Raw genomic sequence first — 23488 nt, forward strand, 5'->3', positions numbered from 1 at the left:
AGTCTTCAGTGTTCTTCAATGGATGAATGGTTAAACAAATTGCCGTGCATCTGTGCAATTAAAAGAAATGAGCGGCTGAAAGGCACAGCAACTTGGTTGACTCTCAGAGGCATTATGTCTAATCAAAGAAGCCAGTGTCCAAAAAAAAAAAGGTCACAGGCTGTGCTTCCATTTCTGTGGTATCTTCAGGGAGACAGGACATCAGACTAGTCTGTGCCAAGAGTCGTGGATCAAGGGACGCTGTAACTATAAAGGAATAGCAGGGGGATATTCCTGTGTAATTCTGTTGAAGTAAGGAAATCGTTTATATGTGCTTATATATGCACATAATAAGCACTCGCTGAAATGGTGTGTGCTGCTTATCAACAGTTCTGTTCAGTTATTTTTAATTCTTTGCAACTTATCTTTTCCTGTGGTATTCAGGAGTGCACCCAGGCCCTCGTGCTTACTAAGCTCCTACTGAGCTGCATCCCCAAACCCTGAAGCTCTGTGGGAGTTTTGTTTTGATAATTTATTTAATGTGTGTGTGTGTGTGTGTGTTTTACACCGCCTTGTGCCCTTGGAGGCCAGAAAAGAGCATCTGGTCCCCTGGAACTGGAGATACAGATATTTGTGAGCTGCCATATGGGTGCTGGAACCTGAACCTGAACCTGGATCCTCCGCAAGAACAGCAAGAGTTTTTAACCCCCAGGCCTTCTATCCTGCCCTGAGAAACTCTGTATTTTGATGCTGCAAGAGTAGCCATGGAGGTTCCTTTACCCAAATGTGTTGTTCACATGTTGCTCTACTTACAACTCTGTTGATAATTTTTGCATCTGGGTTTTTGTTGGTGGTTTTTGTTGCCCGCTGAGAACACACTAGCTAGCTTCCGAGCAGCTTGATATTCCTTAGCTTGTCCTTTCACGCCTCCCCCGAAGCCTGTGCTTCGAGTGTGACCCCATCATGACAGAGCTATAGTCTGAGGTGTGCTGGGTACCATGGGAGGAGCAGGTGACCTGGTACTAAAGGGGCCTCTTGTCAGTAGGGAGAGGGGGCAGTTCACTCAAGGAAATTAGGTCAAGAGATGTTTCTGGGTGCTGCAGTTCCCCTTACAGGGATTAAATTAGGGCCCAGGTTCCTATGCCTCTCTCCCAGGCACTCTCCTGCGTACTTACTGCTTCCTTAGTGGTGGTGGTGGTGGTGGTGGTGGTGGTGGTAGTGGTGTAGGTGTCTGTGTGTTTGAGATGGAGTCTCACTGTATAGCCCTGGCTGTTCTGCAACTCTCATGAAGACCAGGCTGACCTCAACGTCACAGAGAGCCACCTGCCTCATTGTCCTGGAACTGAAGGTGTGTGCCATCATGCCCAGGACAGAGAGTTTTCATCGTCTGCCCCACGGGCTCAGAAGTGGGCGACTGCCTAGTTACTCTTTCTTCCTGTTGCTATGATTAAAAAAAAAACAAACAGACAAAAGCAATTGAAGAGAGAAGGCTCGATTTTGGCTCACTGTAGGTAATCACAGCCCATCGTGGTGGAGGAGTCCCAGCAGGAGCATAAGGCAGCGGGTCACGTGTATCCTCAGTGGAGACGCAGAGAGAGAATGTGTTTGCTCAGCTCACTTTCTCATTTTGTACAATGCAGAGTCACAACTCAAAGCATATCACCTCCAGTGGATGTGTGGTCTTCTCACCTTGATAAACGTAGCCATGATGAGTTCCCCGTGGGCATGCCCAGGGAATGTAACCATGATGAGTTCCCCGTGGGCATGCCCAGGGAATGTAATCATGATGAAGTCCCCGAGGGCATGCCCAGGGACCTATCTTCAAGGTGGTTCTAGACCTCATCACATTGACAGTTGAGATTGACCCTCACCTCCGACAGCAGGTAGTTAGCAGGGCAACTGAGCCGTTTGTGGGTTTCTTTGAAGAGTGTGGAATTCTAGGCTCATGGTCTCATGCAGTGGTGGCGCACACCTTTCATCCCAACTCTCCGAAGGCAGAGGCAGGGGGATTTCTGAGTTGGAGGCCAGCCTGGTCTACAGAGTGAGTTCCAGGACAGCCAGGACTACACAGAGAAACCCTGTCTCAAAGGAGAGGAAGGAAGGAAGGAAGGAAGGAAGGAAGGAAGGAAGGAAGGAAGGAAGGAAGGAAGGAAAGAAAGGGTCTTGCTGGGGCTCTTGACTCCTGTCTGCTGAAGATGAGGAGGGGACTGTTTGATAAGCATTTTCCATTTCGAGAAGTGACCCTTACAGGCACTAAATAAAATTTAAAAGACCCTTTTTTATGTCTTTTTAGAACAGTAAGAAGCCAGGGAAAGTATTGAGCCATAGAAAAGCGTGTAAAAGAGTTTAAATTGATTTTTTTTTTCATTGATTGCTGCTCAATTTTGCCTTTCCTAAAATTTGACTTCAGTTGGGTTTCTTGGGTTTCTCAGTCTGGTTTTTAAAGCTGTGCATATTCTTTTCCATTTCAATATATTTAGTGAATCCAGAAATGCATTGTGGTGATTCTTGGTTGGGGCTGTTTTTGGCTGGGTTGAGGGAAGTCTCTGGAGCTCAGTTACAGAGCAGACATACCGAGTGGGACAGGAAACAACCTCCAGGCTTAGCCAGGGGCTCAGGTCACAGTTTTCCCTTCTAGATTTAAGACACTGCCATTCCAAGGGTTCCATTCCATTCCACAGGCTTGATTCAATCATAGTCCTTATTTCCCTATCTCAATATAAGGTCAATTAAAAAAAAGTATGCTTCTCTGTTTTGACTTTTTGGGGGTGTGGTGGGGGATTATATTAATTTACAGTTCAAAGAACAGTCCATCTTAGTGGGGAAGTTGAAGCAGCAGGGGCTTGAAGCAACTGGTAGCTGACACATCTATAATCAGGAAACAGAGGAATGGGTGGATGGATGAATACTCTTGTTTTAGTTTTGGTTTTGGGTTTGGTTTTGGTTTGATTTGGTTTGGTTGAGACAGGCTGTATAGCCCTGGCCGTCTTGAAATACACTGTGTAGACCAGACTGCCTCAAACTCAGAGATCTTGTCTTCCTCTGCCTCCTGAGGGCTGGCTCTTGTCTTATTTTATGTTTTCATTTCCTTTCTTTTCAGAGGCTAGGCATTGAGAAGACCGACCCCACCACGCTGACAGATGACGAGATAAACAGATTTGCAAGGCTGGATATTGATCCAGAAACCATAACGTGGCAGAGAGGTGTGTACCCAGCCCAGGCTGCGCGCCCCCTGTACTTTGGTAACCCCACATCCCTCCCTCCTCCAGGAGGCTCCTGGGTCAGGATACTTGAGAAGTATCCAGAATGGTCATATCCTTTGCTTGGCTTGTCAGCCTTAGCTGCAATGTAGATGTCCCTTTGTGAGGTTGGTTGAATGTCTATTCAGTGTTGATTGAAATGAGGATTTCAGGGAAGTTCATGCATAATAAACCAAAAATAACATTTCTTAAGTTTCAATTTTATGCAGAAAGTTTGGGTGTCATGAAGTGGGAAAATGATGTCTAATCACTTGAATCATGTGTGCATTTTATTCTGAGAACACTCTGGCACTGGTGACTTGGTTTTTCCTGGATCTCTTTATCCTACTAATCTTTCTCCCGTTTATTAACTCCTCCTGTAACACTTGCCAGCCTTCAGCCTTTAGATGTTTGCCTGACTTCAGGGCCATATGCTGTTTTGCTCTGTGTACAATTAGCATAGCTTTGGATTTTATTTTCTGTCCACCTCCTTTGTATCACAGCAGAGAGGGAATTTCCATCAAACCATGCAGAATGCACCAGAAGGCCAACTTACCAACTCTTTCCTTGTCTTTATTGGCACAGCGACTGTTAATGCTCAGTTCATTTGGAGTTTTTGGTGTTTGTTTTGATCATGTAGCCCAGGCTGGTTTGGGGTTCTCTATGTAGCCAAGGCTGACTTCCTGCTTCCACCTCTCAAATGCTGAATTACAGTTGTGGACCACCAATACACCATTCTTTAAAAAAAAATTTTCTTTTAGATTTTTATTTTTTATGTGTATGAGTACGTTCATCTATGTCTATTTAACATGTGTATTTAGTGTCTACAGAAACTAGAAGAGGGCATCAGATGCCCTGGAACTGGAATTAGACAGTTGTGAGTTACCATGTGGCTGCTGGGAATTGAACCTGGGTCCTCTGGAAGAGCAGCCAGTGCTATTAACCAGTGAGCCACCTCTCCAGTCCCCATTTTAATTTCTTAAATGTATTTATTTATTTATTTATTTAATGGGTGTTTTCCTGCACACATGTATGAGTGCCATATCCAAGCCTGGTGCCCAAGGAGACTGGGCGAGCATGGGATCCCTGGAACTGGAGTTACTCTGAATGGTTGTGAGCTGCCGTGTGGCTGCTAGAAACTGAACCCTGGTCTTCTGCAAGAGCAATGAGTGCTCTCAGCCACGGAGCCATCTCTCCAGACCCTGCTGCAGTATTTTTAGAAGAAGGAAGCTCACCATCTATCTGTTAGGAGAATTTAACCCATTGTCTAATCATTTCCTTTGGTGTGTATCTGTGTGTGTGTGGGGGGGGGGGGCTCAGGTGTAGAGTGCATCTTACTGTGTAGTCTACACTGACCTTGAACTCCTCAGCATTGCATGAAGTACCACATCTGGCTGCTATTCCTTTCCTGGTGTTGGTTGGTTTGCTACAAATGAAACAGTAAGGGAGGCCAGAAGCTCTGTGTGCATCATCCTCCCTGAGTCTCAGCCAGCTTGAAAAGTCATCGTTTTACACAACTAGATAACAAGCAGTGGTGTGATGATGTTTTTCTAGGTCTTCAACTTCACCTCTGTTCCTCAGTGCAGTGGGGGGTCAGTTTCTCTAGATAGAGCTGAAAGTTCCATCCCTCCAGTCTCTTGTCCTTGCCGGTGACCATGCCACTCCTGGGGTACTTCACCTCCTTAACATTCCAAGGGCTCTGGGAGCCTGGTTCTGTGAACCTACAGCAAAGATGAGATATGTCTTTTTGGATTCTATACATAGGGGAAGAAAAAGCGGGAGTCCACTAAACAGTGAGGGGTATGGAGCCCTGGGGAGCGAGGTTTGGCGGCTGGTGGTTGGCATGTCCAGGTTAACTGAGGTTATACTAGTGAGCATATAGTCTGTCATCACCAGAGAATGTGCTAAGGAGAGGCCAGGCCTGAGAGCTAGAGTGCTTCGCAGGCATCTGCACTTGGTCTGAGTTGGTGGCTCTTGTGTGGGGTGTATGGTCAGCGAGTCGCCCACAGAACGATCCACACCTCAGCTTTTTCATAAACTGGGTCACTCTGTGTTTCTCTGCTAATATAGAATGTGCTTTGAAGTCGAGTCCAGATTTCATAATTGTTTGGATTCTTTAGAAGGAACGAAGCTTATCCACTCACTCTGCATTCCTTTTGCTTTAAGTGCCATCTCTCTGCATTCCTGGCCTGTTGGCCGTGTCTCTTACACCGTTGTCTAGCTTTGTAGACCATTTCTGAAATCAAGTATTAATAAACTATCGTTAGACTAGATTTGTTGTTTTACAGCTCTGTTGCTAAAGCAGACGTGGTAATGCACACCTTCAATCTCAACATTCAGGAGGTTAGGGATAGGGGGATCTCTGTAAATTTGAGGCCAGTATGGTCTACATAGTAAGTTCCAGGGCTGCCAGAGCTTCATAATAGAGATCTTGTCTCTGAAAGAACAACAACAACAACAACAACACACACACACACACACACACATACTCATGTGCATGCACACATACTAAACTCTGTTCCTCCCTTTAGCTTTATGGACCCTACATCTCTATGGAATTACTTATTTTGAGATGGGGTCATGCTCCCTAGCCCAGCAAAGCCATAAATTTGTTATTCTCCTGCCTCAGCTCTCAGAGTACTGGTGTCCCAGATGTGTGCTATCTACCCTAGTGTCTCTCCTTCCTCCCTCCCTCCCTCCCTCCCTCCCTTTACTATACCTTACCACTGAACTATATCCCCATTCCTTTATTCATGTACCTTTTCTTAAGCACTGTTCCTGCCCTCCCTTTCCGCCGTAGTGTTGGACACCAACGATAGATTCCTGAGGAAGATCACAATTGGACAGTCTCCAACAGAGAAAGGCCACACACGCACGGTAACTGTTCATCTCCAGTAATTGCTCCATGGGAACTAGCTCTCGCTGCCTCCAGCCTCCTCCATCGCCTCCCCAACGACCACACCGGCAGGTGTTGTTCTGCCTTCTCCCTTTTAAAATGGAAGTGAGTAGGTGTGGCACGGAGCGCTCCTGACAGCTTGTGCAATAAATCCATGTGTCACCTGTGTGGTTTTCCCCAGCATTCTCTCCTGGAGGTGGAGAACCCCGAGTGAATATTCTTGCATATAAATTAATTAAAATTGTTTCTCTTCTGTGGCCATTTGACTGTATAGATCCTCAGTGTAAGAGTACCTGTTTTGTCCCCTTTGTGTTAGGAAAACTAACCAATATTCCAAGCTGCTTTCTCAGAGATAAAATGATGGCTCACTGGCCATGCTACAGCTTTTTATCTTTAAGGGTGGTCTTATGCAACTCAGACTGGCCTCAAACTTATTTTTATATAGCTGAGGGTGACTTTGAACTCTGCTCCTCCATGAGCTGGGATTATAAGCGTGTATGACTTCACCTGTTATCTGAGGTGCTGGGGATCAGGTGCCCAGGGCTTTGTGCATGCTGGACAAGTGCTCTGCCCCAATGCTACAATCCCTAGAACACTGACTTTTTTAAAAAAATGATTACTCAAGGCCTCTGAACAATTATAAATTTCTCAACTGTTGGAAGATTACTTAGTTATTTCTAATCCATCCTTGTTAGCTATTTGTCTGAGCCAAAAGAGATGCCTCTGATATTCCTCCTTCTGGTTTGACACAAAGGGTCTTCTTTATCTCTCTGCCCACAGGCCCAGTTTGATATCTCTGTGGCCAGTGAGATCATGGCAGTCCTGGCCCTCACGAGTTCTCTGGAAGACATGAGAGAGAGACTGGGCAGAATGGTGGTGGCGTCCAGTAAGAAAGGGGAGCCTATCAGTTGCGAAGACCTGGTGAGTGACAGGCAGGGTCTAGCATCCCGGGGTCTTTCAGTGACTGTTAAAAGCAGAGATTATGCTCTACTCAAATGATGCAATAAACTGATTAACTGATTGCAAAAGTTATGAAATTTATATTTTTAGACGTTCTTCATAGCGAATGATGGTAGTGGTGTTGAACTCTTGTGACAGGCCACAAGTGCCAGGTGACTTGAATGATGCTTTCTTCCTGCAAGTGTCTTCCTGAGCGAACCCTGACTACAGATCATGTGACCACCTAGAGTTCCCCCCCCCCCCCCAAGTGTTTGCCTCCCCATGACACTTGGTTTGGAAGGACTCAATGGCCAGTTTGGCCAATAGTCTGCTAGCTGAGTCTCTTTCTCTTTTGCTTGTTTGGTGTTTTGTTGTTGTTGTTTCTTTAGACAGGGTCTCTCTATGTCTGGCTGTCCTATGTATATATGTATATCTGGCTATGTATACTAGGCTGGCCTGAATGTCACAGAGTTCCACTCTGCCTCCCAAGTACTGAAATTAAAAGTATCTGCCACTATGCTCATGTAGCCCAGGCTATCCCCAAATCAATAGCAATCTAGTTTAGCCCCACCCACCCCCGAGTTCTGAGAATATAATGATGGTTCTCGACCTTCCTAATGCTACAGCCCTTTGATACAGTTGCTTTCATTGTGGTGACCCCCAACCATAAAATGAGTTTTGTTGCTATTTTATAACTGTAATTTTGTTACTGTTATGAATCATATTTTTTAGAGATTGAGGTTCGCCAAGGGGTCATAACGTTCAGGTTGAGAACTAACAGATCATAAGCATGTGTCACCTCACCTGCTTTAGATCAAAAATGTAAAGGACTCTTTGTATCAACACATACCAGTAGAGCTGGCGTGATGGCAGACAAATTTTTAAAAAGGGAGGAAAATATTAACTTTGTTTTCACTGTTAATATATGTTTTAAATTTTAACACCCAGACCTTAAATTTAGAACCGCATTAATGTTGAACATAAATGAGAACCGTTGCTCGATCTCGCTTGGTGTTCACCACTGGTTTTGTTTAGCGACGATATAGAAGAAGCCTTAAAAGTAGGAGCTGGATTTGGGGGTTGAAATTAGACTTCTGGCTAGTATTCTGGCTTCCGCTTTGGGAAACATACATTGATTTTGATTTATACACCATTTCTGCTCAGATACCAAAGTTATAAATAACTCATTGCTGTTGGAAGTACCGTATCTACTCTGAACTGGTCTAAATGGATTCCCCCCCACCCCCCACCCTCAGCCAGCGGCAGAGCTTGATTGAGGCGCTTGTTTCTGGCGCCACGTGCTTTTTCAGAAAATTGTATGCAAAAGCCGTTTTCATTCTGCTTCCTTTCCCTGCTAAGATAACCGGTGGCTTCCTAGTACAGCAAGGAAAAATAAGAAATAGAGATGAATGGCTGAGATTAGGTGTAAGCACTAATTGCTTCAAGATGGTTACAATGAATGAGAAGCCCCGGAGTGCTGAATTTTGGTTTCAGGAGATTGGATTTCTGCTAGCACGAGTTGATGCTTCATGGGCTTGTCTTGCAGGGCGTGAGTGGGGCGCTGACGGTGCTGATGAAGGATGCAATCAAGCCCAACCTCATGCAGACCTTAGAGGTGAGCTGGCTAACTCCTGGGTCCAGAGTTCACGTCCTCTATTCCGAGCCAAGAGATTACAACGCAGCCTTTCCTTGCAGAATCAGACACCTCTTTTAAAAGATTCTCCAAAGTCAGTTTGTCATGGGAGCATTGTGTGTGCCACAGCATGCATGTAGAAGTTGTCCTCCAGAGGACAACTTCGTGGAGTCAGGTTTTCTCCTGGCACTTTTACTTGGGCTTTGGAATTTGAACTCAGGTCTCTAAGCTTGCAAGGCAATCGCCTTTATCCAGTGAGCCATCTTGCCATCCCATAGAAACCTTTTCTACTGTTCATATCTTTCCTTACTTTCCTTCTTACTGTAGCTGAGGTGAGGGGGTGTAGCTGAAATAAAATAGATGCCTTTGGGGCTGGAGATGTAGGTCAGTGGCTGAGAATTTACTTGGCATGCAAAAGGCCCTGGATTTGATTCCTGGCACTGCCGTGGAAAAGGGGTGGTAATTTTTGGAGATTTTTCTCCCAGAAGTCTTCTCCCCCCCACCCCCAAATTCCAGCTAAATCCTAGCCCTTTGGCTCCTGTGGCTTCATTATGAAGCCAGGTTGGCATTTGCTCATGATGTCATGGTCTCCACAGGGCACGCCAGTGTTTGTCCATGCCGGGCCTTTCGCCAACATTGCACACGGGAATTCCTCCATCATTGCAGACCGGATTGCACTCAAGCTGGTCGGCCCTGAGGGCTTCGTAGGTGAGTTCTCCTGCATCCTCAGTGGGCGGCCATGATGAGTTTATCTTACATCACAGAGTGGCCCTGGTGATTTTACAGTTGCTCGTCTCCCTTGCAGTGACGGAAGCTGGATTCGGAGCGGACATAGGAATGGAAAAGTTCTTCAACATCAAGTGCCGGTATTCTGGTCTCCAGCCACACGTGGTGGTTCTGGTTGCCACTGTCAGGGCCCTTAAGATGCACGGGGGTGGCCCCACGGTGAGGACCAGGGACTGGGAGAATGGCTATTGGGAACCTTCCGGGTGCTTGAAGGAAATTTCATGACGTGTCTCTGGGTCTGCCTGCATTCCACTGCTCTTATTTATCCTCATGCTGGGTAGGGTGCCAAAAGCCAGGGGGTGGCCATACACAGGCTATGTCACCTTCAGGCACAGGTCCTCTTGCAGCATTTTGAGGAAACCCAAACTGGGGTTTCCTCAAAATGTCTTTTTTCCTCAAACTGTTTCCTCAAACTGTCTTTTTTTTTTTTTTTTTTTTTTAAAGATTTATTTATTTATTATATGTAAGTACACTGTAGCTGTCTTCAGACACTCCAGAAGAGGGCGCCAGATCTCGTTACAGATGGTTGTGAGCCACCATGTGGTTGCTGGGAATTGAACTCTGGACCTTCGGAAGAGCAGTCGGGTGCTCTTACCCACTGAGCCATCTCACCAGCCCCCCCAAACTGTCTTTATGACTGCCTATCTAACCCCCTCCATGGGCTTGTGCTTGGCCCTATTGATATTTTAAAAAAAAAAAACAGTGTCAACCAGTTATTTATAAATCCAAATCCAATTTTCCTTCTTAATATTGATGCTGGCAGCCAGCCAGCCAAGCACTGAGCTGAAAAGCAGAATTCAGCTTGTGAGTAGCAGTGCTGGCTGACAGGGTTCTGAGAGCCTGCAGTAGGTCGATGTGGCTGCCGGAGGCCATGAAGGAGAATGACAGGACCTCTGGCTGGTATGGGCAAAGGGTGGGCTTGCCCAGAATCAGCTCCAGCCTGCACTTGGTGTATTCTCCTGAACTCCTGTTGCTTAGAAATTACACTTAAGTATTTTCCCATCTCTTCTCTTTTTGTTTATTTGTTTGCTTGCTTGCCTTTTGAGACAGGGTTTCTCTGTGTAGCCCTGGCTGTCCTAGAATTCACTCTGTAGACCAGGCTCACTCTCACCCTCCCCCTCCTCCTTCTCCTCCTCCTCCTCCTCCCTCTGCCTCCTGAGTGCTGGGATTAAATGTAGCAGCACACCTGGCTTCACATCTTTTCTTCATGTAAAGTTTCTTATACTGTTTATTTTAGTATTAAATTTCTGTTCCTTAGGCATTGGTATTATAACTTAGGGAACAAGACCTCCCTTGTCTACAGAATAGAATCTATTTCTTGATGCAGTGGCATACATTTGTTCTTATATAGCAATTCTCAAGTGTTTTGGATTTTTTTTTCTTTGTTTTCAGGAGGGGGGGGGCTGTCTTAGTTTGGGTTCTATTGCTGTGAAGAGAGAGATACCGTGACCACAGCAGCTCTCATAAAGGAAAACCGTTAATTGGGGCTGGCTTAGTTTCTGAGGTTTAGTCTGTTATCACCGTGGGTGAGACTCAGTGGCATGCAGAGAGACATGGTGCTGGAGAAGGAGCCGAGAGTCCTACTTCCTGATCCACAGGCAGCAGAAGGAGACTGTGTGCCACACTAGGTGTAGTAGCTTGAGCCTGAATGACCTCAAAGCCCACCTCCACAGTGTCACACTTCCTCCAACAAGGCCACATCTCCTAATCGTGCCACACCCATGGTCAAGCATTTAAACACATTAGTCTGTGAAGGCTTGTACCTATTCGAACTACCAGGGTTATGCTGGGGAGTGAAGCCACAGCTTTGCATATGTCTGACAACATTTTACAACCAGGCCTTTACAGCCTCTTTGTACACTTAAAAATTATTGAAGGCCTAAGAAAAAAACTTTTATTTATATGCATTATAGCTATTAATATTTAATATATTTGAAATTGGAACTGAGTTACATGTTGACATAAAAAGCACTTTAAATGAAAAGCTATTATGTTTTCTGAGACAAAATATAGGCACTGTCCACTCTTCCGTCTCTTCTGTGTCTGGTTCACTAGAAATGGTAGGTTCTCTTTGGAGAGATTGTAGTCCACTCAGTGAGAAAGTGAAGGCTCCTTTAGGGAAATAGTTTTGGCCTTGGGCCCCCTGGAAGGCTTGGGCCCCCTGAGTGCACCGTGAAGGCACTTTCCTAACCCCCGCCACGACCTCTGGCAGCCCTTAGCCGAGTTGCCCCTGACTAGACTTTGCCAACCTAGGACACCCCTTTCTGTGAGGAATGCTGTGTTCTTCTGATCCTACCCAGCATTCCTGTCTCAGATAGACTTCAGTCAGCATCCTCACACGGTGGCGTAAGCAAGGGCAGCTAAGCGAGAAGCCCACAAAGCCTTAAACTCCCCCAAAACACTGAACCCTTGGGGGAAGGGGGTTTTTTGTTTTTTTTTTTTTAAAAACTCTTGAGTGTGAACTGTATAGGAGACAATATTATGTTGCAAAGTCAAAAGGTTGGACCTGCCAGCGAGTCTGAGCCCCTACCCTGGCAGTCTTGAAAGGAGGCTTTGCCTGTCCAGCGGTGCCCTGGAGCCAGACATGTGGGAAGTTACGTGGGCGGTCACTGCTTCCTGTTTCTCTTCCACGTGGCCCTTCAAGAGTCACAACCCCATAGACTGGACATGCAGACCTCAGTCTTCCCGGAGAGTAGAAGACCCAGCTAGAAGCTTTTAAGTCACCATGTTGCCTACAGTGACCACTAAGCCAACCCTGAGCCATTTGATGTACCATACAGTAGGGTTGAGCCAGCTCCCTAGATCAGGACCCAGGCCCTTCCTCCTAGCTACACAATGGGCTAACTGCTTTAGAGTTTATCTCCCTCTGAGTCTGCTCTGTCTCGGAGGAAGAAAGTCTGGCCGTTGTGCCCCCAGCCCCTTTTCTTGGGCTCAGGCTGCCCTCTAACTGCTACGTTGATGAGGAGCTTGTAGTGAGTTCCCTACCGTCTTCTGAGTGATAGGGGGTCCAGGCACACACTGGCTCTTGTTTTCCCCCTCTTCATTATCCCGACATCACAGCCCACCCACCACCCCACCTTCTGCCAAGGCACAAACAGCCATGCTCCATACAGGCCTGACCTTAGACATCAGTAGTGACTTTCAGGGTTGGTGGCTGTCTTTCTCCCCCCGACCCCCCTTACTTCCATTCCACTGGTGTGTGCTTCATTCCCTGGGATCAGTGTTCTGTCACAGCGTATTTCTGTCTACCTTGGCATTCATCCATCTGTGCCATACCCTACCCCCACCCAATCTCGCATCACAAAGAAACACCTGACTGCTCAAAGTCTCGAGTTCCAAGCCTGTTGGGCAGGAAACAGCTTCACACTGCTGCCCCTTACTCTTTGGGGCGTGCAGCCACTTGCCTGTCACACTGCACTGAGCGCCACGTTAGTGCCAATAGTGAGTAGGAAACATGGCTGACTTTGTATCCTATCTTCTAGGTCACCGCTGGACTGCCTCTTCCCAAGGCTTACACAGAAGAGGTAACTACAATTATTACTCATCAGTTGTCCTAGGAAACCGCATCCGAAATCGGCATGTCTTAATCTGGAAGGCGAAAGGGGGAGGTCCTTGGGGTGTTGAGGACAAAGCCTGCAGTGCCCTGGGAATCACATTAAGGAAATAGCAGTGACTAAATTTGGCTCATGGAGGATGGCAGAAAGCCCTTGCCCTGGACCAGTCTCGGGCAGTTTGCTCCCGGGGAACAAAGCTGTATCTGGAAGCTTTTTGTTGCTATTCGTTAGAGATGGGGGGTCTCGTTAAGAGTCTAGGCTGGCCTTGAACTCCAGTGCTATGATTAGAGGCATGCACCCCATACCTACCTAGAGAGAGTCATTTCCACTTGTTACAACTACTTCCAAAAGTGTTGCTGGCATCTGATAGGTAAAAGACAGAGATGGTTGTTAAACTGCTGGGGTGTGTAAGACACCCCCACCCCAGTAATAAAAATGACAGTAATGCTGGAGTTAGGAAGCCCTGCCCTAGACTGTCATGCAGAAGTCCTAAATGCCACTTAAATCAAGCAAGAAGAGAGCTTTAGAAATAACCTTTCCCTCTGCAAATTCAAACCTAAATCAAAGACCTGAGATAGAGCCAGTAAATGTCCTGGTTGAGTTTGGAGCCACGTCTTCTGTACATGGATTCGGTCTATTGGGCAGGAGCTCAAAGAACAGTTCTGAGCTCTTTTTTTTTTCCTCTTCTTCATACTGATATCATTTACCATCAAAGAAATATCCCTAGGGCCACTGTGAGTGATTACATAACCGATGGGCCTTTGATAAGATGCAGGGTCAGCTGCTGTCACTGTTGATTCAATTTCTCTGTCCTGGAGGGAAGCTCTTACGTTATCAGGCGGAGCACGGTCGGTGTACGGCCCCCAGATGAAGTTTGCAAAATTGACTGGAAAAAAGGATGGTTGGTGCCTTGAGTCTGCCTGTCTTCTGAGCTGTGATTTGCCTTTTATGGTCATCTGTGTGATTCAGGCGTAGGAGGGGAATTCACAGCTCTGGCCCTCCTGCTACCCCAACAGCCTTTCCTGTGTCTAATTACAGTGACTGCCCCGAACTGGCCCAGCTGGTGTCTTCATTTAAGAAATTCGGCTTATTTAAAACTGTTCTCAGTCGGTCTTATATATTAATTGGTTTTTTGTTGTTTTTTTTTTTTTTTTATGTGACTAGAGGTAAAAAACAAGAGTATGCTTTAAATCATCAGATTAATCTTGATCTCAGATTACAATGAAAGGGAATCACAAGCTGCCTGATAGCTTAGTTGGTAGTATGATTGTACTTCGAGCACGCACGAAGCTTTGGGTTTACTCCCTACTACTGCGCAGGCCAGGCAAGCCAGGGCCTTAGTGTCAGTGTTGGCACCCTTGGAAAGAAGAAGGAGTGGGACCAAAATCCTTGACTTTATAGCAGGTCTAAGGCGGGCCTGGGCGACATGAGGCCCCATGCCCATCCATCCAATCATCTACATCTACATAGATAGTTAAATTTTGGGGGATATACCTAGTGGAAGGAGAGAGCCAGCCCCTGCAAACTGACCTTTGATCGTCACACTCATACCATGGTACAAGCCACAGTGGGGGGCATACACAAATGAATATAATTTTGAAAATAACAAATAGCCATGCTTGGTGGCACGTGCCTTTAATCCAAGTACTTAGGAGTCAGATCTCTGTGAGTTCAAGGCCAACCTGATCTACATAGTGAGTTTCAGGACAGTCAGAGCTACATAGTAAAAAAAAAAAAAAAAAAAAAAACCAAAAACCAGAAGGAAGAAAGTCTTTAAGGTAAGTTTCAAGACAAAAATGGTGGCATACTCCTATAATCCCCTCATTTAAGAGGATGAGGCAGGAGGATCACAAGAGCCCAGAAAATATAGTAAGGTCCTGTCAGGAAATAAGTAAGTAGTGGTCTGGAGCAATGGCTCAGTAGTTAAGAGTACTGGCTTTGATTCCAGGTACCCACATAGTGGGTCACAACCATCTGTCACTCCGGTCTCAGAGAAGAGCCAACCCCCTCCTCTGGCTTCCAGGGACACTGCATACACACGGTGCACAAACATGCAGGCAAACACCTATACACACAAAATAATCACATTTTTTAAAAAAGCTTTTATTTTTAAGAATTAAATAAATACGGCTCTGGTTAAGCACAGTGGCTGCTCTTCCACGGGGCCTGAGTTCATTTTCCAGCACCCACTGGCAGCTTGCAACCATCTGTCACTCTGGTTCCAGGGCATCTGACAACCTCCCAGAGACATGCAAAAAAACACCAGTGCATGTAAAGAATAAATAAATAAATAGATAGATAGATAAACAAATAAATAGATGGGTTTTTTAATTAAATAAGTAATACTTCTCATGAATGAGACCATCAGTACATTGCCCAGAACAAACTCTTACTCAAGATTGATTTATGTGTAGGAAGGTTTTGCCTACTTCTGCATTCTTTGGCCCTCCTTTGCTTCATGTTGTCATGGGCTAGGATCATGGGCATGTGCCACCACAGCTGGCATATGTGCCGAGAGTCAAACTGAGGACTTCATGCGTCTAAGCAAGCACTCTGCCAACTCAGCTATAGCCTCAGCCCCTAATAATCATTTTTACGGTGGGTTTTTTTTTAAACCTCTTATGTTTTGTATGTGTATGTGGGACGTACCTACATGTATGCATGCATACCATACCCATGTCTGGCTCCCTCAGAGGCAGAAGAGGACATCAGATCTCCAGGAACTGGAATTTTGGTGGTTGTTTTAGAGCCCCCTGTAAGAATAGTCAGTGCCTCAACCGCTGAGCCATCTCTCCAGCCCTGGCTTTTCTATTAAGCTTATTTTTATTCACGTGTCTCCGTGTGTAGGCGCGTGCATAGGGTGGAGGCTGGGGTCTGAAGAGAACGGAAGAGGATGAGCCATAGCGCTGGGGTTATGGGCTGATGTGAGTTGCCTGACCTGGGTACTGGATCCAAACTCATTTCCTGTGGGAGAATAGGAAGTATACCCTTAACCACTGAGTTATCAGTCCTGCCCAGTCCCCGGGCTGTCCAAAGAGTATTTCCTTGTTTTCTTAGCCTTGGGAAGGCTCCTGGTTAGGTTCCTTAAATCCTCTGAAACTTCACTGACTGACTGCTTGACAGTGTTTATGGCTGGTGGGGCCTGTGCTGGGCTCTGTCCTGATCAGATGGCTCCCACTGAGAAAAGTCTTATTGGTTTGTAGCACACCTTGGGAGTTAATCTGCTGTGTAAATACACAAGCTGTGAATGTCATTTAAGTAGAGGCATCAGACTCATCTCCTTCAAAGAACTAAGAGGCCATTGCGTGTTTTCAAGGTGTAGGGAGGTAGTACAGCTTCAGTCGAGTGCCGTAGACAGGGGTCACTTCTCTCTCTTCTGCCAATAGCATGTGGGAAGTGCATCACTGGCCCTCATAGTGGCCACCACCATCTTGCCCTTCTTCCAGCTCCAAGACACACCTTCCTTTTTTTCTTCTTATCTTATTTGAGACAAGGATTTACTGTGTACCCAGGCTAATCTCAACTTGTCTATCCTCCAGCCTCTGCCTGCTGAATGCTGGGATTACAGGCGTGCCCCAGGGACAGTGGCAGTGTCTCTGTCTTAAACAGAGGCAGCAGCTGTTTTCAGGTCAGCGTGTTTTGACCTTACAGGCCATTTGCTGTTGTTTGACAGGACCTGGACCTGGTTGAAAAGGGCTTCAGTAACTTGAGGAAACAAATAGAAAATGCTAGAATGTTTGGAGTGCCTGTCGTCGTGGCTGTGAACGCGTTCAAGTAAGTGTGAAATATAGAGAGGAGGAATGTCGAAAATGCCAGGAAATAGCTCCTGTAGCAAGCGCAGTGCCGCCTTTAGCTCCGTGTAGTTCTCCACTTACTGCTGTTGGTTACTGCTTATGGTCTAGCTTGTGATGTGACAGGCACCATGTGTGTCAAAGCAGACACGAGTTAGCTGCCTCACCACTGAGGTCCAGAAGTCAGAATTGCTCCTGAGGGCCCTCTTCTCTACTGAGCAACTCAGAGAACACATAGGCTTGACAAGAAATGTTCTTTTCGGGTGTTCCCAGGCCTTTTGTGCAGACTGCAGAATATCTTTATTTCTCCGGGTCAGGTGGGACGCTCTGTTGAGAGAGTTGAATGCATTGAGCTAGAAGTGTTCGCACAAGAGCCGTGTGGGTGGCTTGGCACTTTAGCACTGTTTAGGGTTTTGCAATAATGCCCTCACCACAGTGCGATGGGAAGCAGCAATTTTTAAAGCTAGTATTTACTGATTCCCAGTGGTGTGCCGGGATTGTTCCACATGCTTTAAACATATTCCTGTCTAAGCCTCATAGTGTCCCTGGGCAGCACTGCTGTGAATTTTCCATTTTTTCCTTGTAGGAGCCAAATAAGTACAGATAAAGTAACTGGCCAAAGGTCATAGAGCTGAGCTAGAAGCGGGCAGGACTAAGTGGTGTCCTTTTCTCAGGCAGTATTCCTCGTGGGCTTTAGTGGCATAAGCAAGACATACTCTCCCCTCCAGCCACCTTCATTCTTTAACATGAAGCCCTCCTGTGCAGGACAGATACAGATGCTGAGCTGGACCTTGTCAGCCGCCTCTCCAGAGAACACGGGGCTTTTGATGCTGTCAAGTGCACCCACTGGGCAGAAGGGGGCCAGGGGGCCTTGGCCCTGGCTCAGGCTGTCCAGAGAGCGTCACAGGCCCCCAGCAGCTTCCAGCTCCTCTATGACCTCAAGGTAGGTTTGCTTGCTCTGTGCAAAATGCCGCAAGCGTGGAACTTGTGTGCAGCTACGGGTAGCCTTACGCACGGGTCTAATTCCCTCACAGGTGAGTCACCCACAACCACAGCCTGGACCCTGAGCTCAAGGCATCTGTCTTACAAACACAGATGACCTCATACCCTAACTTTGTAAATCTTATATTATATACACCCCTTTGTGGGTGGAGCCAAGCATGGAACTCACTCCATTGATGCCTTTCACTACTGCATCAGCCAGGTAGCAAGACATTGACAAGGGGCCGGCTATATATGGTTGGAAATTTTTCTGACCACTTCTCAGTAACACTTCCTGGTATTGTGTTGCCTCAGGTTCAGAGAAACGCCAGCACCCTAAACCAAAGTGCCTCCACAGGCTTCGTCAGAGACTCCATAACTGAGTCAGGGGACTCGCATCTGGCCTTGCAGAAGCAGTTTGTCCCATAGCACAATGCAGTTAGCTCAGAGAATGCCATTATTAATACAGGGTTGCATTTCAGGATGTGATGGGGTGTGAGCCTGTCAACAGTAATTAGAAACTTTGTTAACCATAGTGTACATTATAGTTCATTCTCCTTGTATTCTTTACGCTACATTTTTGCTTGGTTTTTTCAAAGACTTTGGGAAGTAGCCACAAAACAGATTGGAGCCTGGATCAGACGATTCAGTCACTAAAGTGTCTGCCACTTAAGCGCTGACCTGAGTTCAGATCCCTCCCACCACATGTAAGGTCCAGATGTAGTGGCGCGTGTCTGTAAACGCCGGTGCTGGAGACATGCGCATCTGTAGAGTTAACTGCCAGCCAGCATTGCCAAGTCAGTGAGCTGCAGGTTCAGTGAGAGACCCTGACACAAAAAAGAAGATGAAGAAGGTTAGAGGAAGATACCCGAGGTTATCCTGTAGCCTCCATCTGTTCTCCTGAGCATGCATGTGCATGCACACACACACTCAGAAGGAGGAAACCCTATTATTCTTGAGTTTTTTTCATTTGTTTGTTTGTTTAAGATTTATTTATTTATTATATGTAAGTACACTGTAGCTGTCTTCAGATACTCCAGAAGAGGGCGTCAGATCTCATTATGGATGGTTGTGAGCCACCATGTGGTTGCTGGGATTTGAACTCAGGACCTTCGGAAGAGCAGTCAGTGCTCTTTTCCGCTGAGCCATCTCTCCAGCCCCTATTCTTGAGTTTTAACTTAAAACATTTCTGCCTTTTCTCTCTGCACTGTGCACATGTGTGTGCCTAAGACACGGAGCTAATTGGCATACTCCTATTGATAATGGCATTCTCCTATTGAGCTTTGGTTTTGTAAATGGCTTTGGAAATTTGTTTGAACAATCACCCTTCTAGAAAATGCCATAAACATAAATGTACACAGGTAAGAATCCTTTGCAAGGCCCCTCTCCAAGCCACTGTCCAGGGTCAGGAGCCCTAGACCTTCCGGGCTGTCAGGCGACCTGAAGGTGAGAGGACAGGGCTTCAAATCCAGTTCTCCCAGGACTTTTCTCTGTTCTGGAAACCGGAGGCCGCCACTTTGTGTCATTCAACATCTGTGGGTCTTAAATCACCCTGCAGCCAGAGTGGTTTTGCTTCCGAAGTTCTAAATGTGCCTTGGCATTTAAAACTCTCCAATTATAAGATGCATATGAGCGTCATCTGCATCTTTCTAAAGCCACTGGTGAGAGTGAGCGGACTTTCATGTCTGCTTTCTAAAGCTCTCGCAAGTCGTCGCTGGTTAGCAAAGAGTAAAGTTTGGATTTTATAGGTACAACATTGCTCTTTTCAAAAATCTACCTGATATACTCATTTAGCCCTGGTTGCTTAGGGGCTTCATAGGTGTACATCTATACAATTGTATGTCTCTGTAGACAATAACTTTACATCTGTGAGATATTTTCCACTTAACCAAACCTGGGACTTTGTATTAAAATGGTTCTGGGTTGGGCAAGATAGCTTACCATATAAAGGCAGTTGCAGCAAACCAGATGACCTGAGCTCAGTCCCTAGAACCCACATTGCTGAAAGAGAACTGACTTTTGTAAGCTGCCCTCTGGTCTCCACACAGGAGCAATAGGAAAAGCATTCCCATATGCTTAAACACATACTATAAATAGATAAGGTAGCTTGTTTGTTTGTTTTTTAACTATAAGAAAATGTTTCTAACCCTAAGCTGGAGATGTAGTTTAGGGGTAGAGTGTTAGTCTAGAATATGCAAGACCCTGGGATTTGGTTAAATGTTTGTGACCCCAAAAAACCCTCAAGTTTTTGTACTTATAGCACATAGAATGCATTGTGTCCCTTTTGGGGAGCACTGATCTAGAATGTCCTTGCTAAGAATCCTTACATGTGTCTAGTCACAGTCCCCTTCTCTTTTGTACACTAGCTCTCAATTGAGGATAAAATCAGGATTATTGCGCAGAAGATCTATGGGGCCGATGACATCGAGTTGCTCCCCGAAGCACAGAACAAAGCAGAAATCTACACAAAGCAGGTAGGTGTTTACACCTGAGCTTCCTGGCCTTGTGACCTCCTACACTCTACCCCTCAGATAGCGGCCTCGTCTCCCAAAATGCTGGGTTTGAGTTCAAGTTGCAACCCTAAATTCTGTATTTACCTGAAAGTGTATATGAGCATCTCGAAAAGCCAGGATGGATTACAGAATGTCTCACTGGGATATAAGACACCCCTGTGGTGGACTGTGTTTGATTATCTGGATGGTCATCAGTCATTCATAGGATATAGTACGTTCCTCCTCCCCTTACTGGGATTCTTTTTTGTTTTGGTCTGCAGTAACTAAACTGGAGGGTAGGTAGTAAGGCAGAGGTGGGTATGCAGGGAAGTAGCTATCTCAGAGCCTCCTGAGAATATCCAAATGTTCTTCATTGTATAGTCATATCCATTCCATATTCCCTTTTTCCCACCCAGGGCTTTGGGAATCTACCCATCTGCATGGCCAAAACACACTTGTCTTTGTCTCACAACCCAGAGCAAAAAGGGGTGCCTACTGGTTTCGTTCTGCCCATCCGGGACATCCGTGCCAGCGTTGGGGCAGGTTTCCTGTACCCTTTAGTAGGAACGGTAAGTGAAGGCTGTAAGAGGAATGTGTTCATTGCTTCTCCTCTGAAATGTATCACTCAGGCTGTCAGAGAGTGCCAGATTGCCATAGTCTAGGAGAAAGGTGTAATTAGGCCTATCCTGGTTAATCCTGGTCTTGATATGGACCGTGCAGTTACAATGCGGCACCTACCTCAGAATTGCATAAGTTCTGTGCCCCAGTGGCAGTTTACTCTTGGTTCAATCCAGAATGGGTCTAACTAGGCTTGGATGATGCCAAAATTCAGTCTGCTCTCTGTACATGGCTTCAGCATCCACTGGCTCAGTTGTCTGTTGGTTGATAGGCGTTGGGTATGGTGGCACACTCCTGTAATCCTGAGATGCAGAGGCAGGAGGTCTGTTGTAAGTTTGAGGCCAGCATGGTGTACTTAATGGGTTCTAGGTCAGCCAAGGCTGCATACATAGTGAGACCCTATTGCCAACAAAACCAGCAACTCTCCCTTAACAAGCCGGTGCCCACGTGTAGGTCTGTGCACTTGCTGCCGCTTTCTGATCATCTCGGCCTCTCCTTTTCTTTTCTACCCTCCTGCTCAGGCCTATATTCAAGTATCTTTAATAAAACTTGGTTTCCAAAACAAAACTGCTATGGGAAAAAATGTGTCTGTATCGAGTATAGATTCATCGTTCTCTAAGTAATGTCCTGTAATGGCTGTTTATATACTTCTTACATTGCATTGGGTGTGACCGAGCACTTGCCTGGTATACTGCCCAAGGACCTGGGTTCAATCTCAGCATAGCACAAAAGAACCAAAGCCAAACCACCTTAGCAACTCCCGATTGCTATGGGAATCTCGGCAGAGCTCCGAAGGTGCGCGCCTGCCTGCCTGCCTGCGTGCGTGTGTGATGCTTTTCAGAGTTTGATATCTAGGTTTGCATGTAAGTTGATTTTTTTCTGCTTCTCGGTGACCAGATCTTCCTCTCTGATAAAGAATAAAAGCACTGAAAATCCTACCCATTGCTGCTCTAACAACCATGTCTAGAGTTTTCTGGCAGCACATGCATGCGTATTTGGGTCAGTGGCATCTACCCCTTGCCTTTATAATGCTGACTGCTGGGTTGCTGGGTCTGAAGACCAGTTCTTTCCTTCCCCCCGCCCCTTTGTCCCTACACCCACCCCTTTCTTTCTTCCTACAGAATGCTTTGATAGAAGCCTTGGAGTGTATTGATCCCTGTGCTCAGATGTCAGGATTAGGTTTTTCTTAAATATTGATGTTTTGTGTTACAGAAAATGACTCATCTGTTTTATGACATTTGTATAGTAAAGTTTTAGAACTTCAGTCTAAGCTGTCTTCCCTTCTGGGTCTGGTCTCGAGAGTGTATATATTCATTATACAGGCAGTATGACAGAAAGAAAAATACATTTTCAGTTACCAGCCATGCGAATGTGCTGATAGATGGCAGAGCCAAGTGTTCAGAAAAGAAGCAAGCACAAATATAGTGCAGAAGCTTCAAGTTTAGCTTTAAAAAGCCTGCGACTGTCAGAATAGAGACCGTCCAACCATCCAGGCTATATACAGAAATGTCTTGGCCCGAATTAAAGGATGCGAAACGTAATATCAAGTCACTGCAACAGAAATCACATGGGTATCTATGCAAGCAAGACTCGTGGAATAAAAATTCAAAAGCAGACCAGTGCTGTTCCTTTTTTTTTTTTTTGGCTGCTTTGTTTAGCTGTTTTGAGAGATGGTTTTACTAGGTAGCCCTGGTTTGTGTTAACTCACCAAGTGCCCCAGGCTGGGACTACAGGGTGTCCCAGCTTCCTTTACTCTTGTGACGCACAGCTAAGGCAGTGGATGGTGGTGAGCTCCCTGGCTTGCCCAGCATCTGCCAATGCCAATGCCATGCTTCCCCTGCCACATCAGCCCTGACTGTCCTGGGCAAGGTCAGAGGGAGGCCTGGCCTTCGGCTTGAAGGAGGGGCATGAGGGCTTCTTGTGGAGTTCATCTCTGAATCGATGACTGGGTTTTTAATATGTAACAAGAAGAATGCCCACTGCAGTGATGCACTGAAAGGTGTGTCTGGTTCTGTAGCTGCTGCAAGGCACAAAGTGGAGGTAAATAGTCATTACGAGGTGTGTGCGTGCGTGTGTGTGTGTGCATGTTTGTGCGTGTGCGTGAGTATGTGCGTGTGTGTGTGTATGTGTGTGCTCACGTGAGTGTGTATATGTTTATGTGTGTATGGTATGTGGTATATGGTGAGTGTGTGTGTATATATGTCTGTCTCTGTTTGTGTGTGTGTCTCTGTGTGTGTGTGTGTGTGTGTATGGTGAACATGTAGAGTTCACAGATGACTTGTAACAACTGATTCTTGCCTTTCACTCTGTGGGTCCCAGGAATCGAACTCAGGTTGTCAGGCTTGGTGGCAAAAATAAAAAGCCACTGAGCCACCCTGCTGGTCCCCTAAGTTCCTTTGTAATGCTGTTTTGCCTCACAGATGAGCACAATGCCTGGACTCCCTACGCGGCCCTGTTTTTATGATATTGATTTGGACCCTGAAACGGAACAAGTGAATGGATTGTTTTAAACAGGTAAGCTGCTACTGGACAGGAGTTTTCTTGTTTGCCTTTATTTTTGCTTTACATGTGTGCATTTGT

General features: G+C 46.1%; 1 protein-coding gene across 1 annotated transcript in view; it reads left to right on the forward strand.

Annotated features, from left to right (window-relative positions):
- The window catches only part of Mthfd1 (methylenetetrahydrofolate dehydrogenase, cyclohydrolase and formyltetrahydrofolate synthetase 1), a 64483-nt gene that overhangs the window by 38996 nt on the left and 1999 nt on the right, over positions 1-23488 (forward strand). The window contains exons 16-27 of the mRNA XM_021178764.2: positions 3080-3182; positions 6019-6095; positions 6895-7035; positions 8600-8668; positions 9283-9394; positions 9492-9631; positions 12955-12996; positions 16700-16800; positions 17583-17760; positions 20165-20272; positions 20707-20859; positions 23329-23422. Of these exons, the coding sequence (XP_021034423.1) occupies positions 3080-3182; positions 6019-6095; positions 6895-7035; positions 8600-8668; positions 9283-9394; positions 9492-9631; positions 12955-12996; positions 16700-16800; positions 17583-17760; positions 20165-20272; positions 20707-20859; positions 23329-23418 (1314 nt within the window). The 3' untranslated portion in view covers positions 23419-23422. The remainder of the gene's footprint in view (positions 1-3079; positions 3183-6018; positions 6096-6894; positions 7036-8599; positions 8669-9282; positions 9395-9491; positions 9632-12954; positions 12997-16699; positions 16801-17582; positions 17761-20164; positions 20273-20706; positions 20860-23328; positions 23423-23488) is intronic.

The sequence above is a fragment of the Mus caroli genome, chromosome 12 (genome assembly GCF_900094665.2).
Source record: "Mus caroli chromosome 12, CAROLI_EIJ_v1.1, whole genome shotgun sequence".
Taxonomy (NCBI): Eukaryota; Metazoa; Chordata; class Mammalia; order Rodentia; family Muridae; genus Mus; species Mus caroli.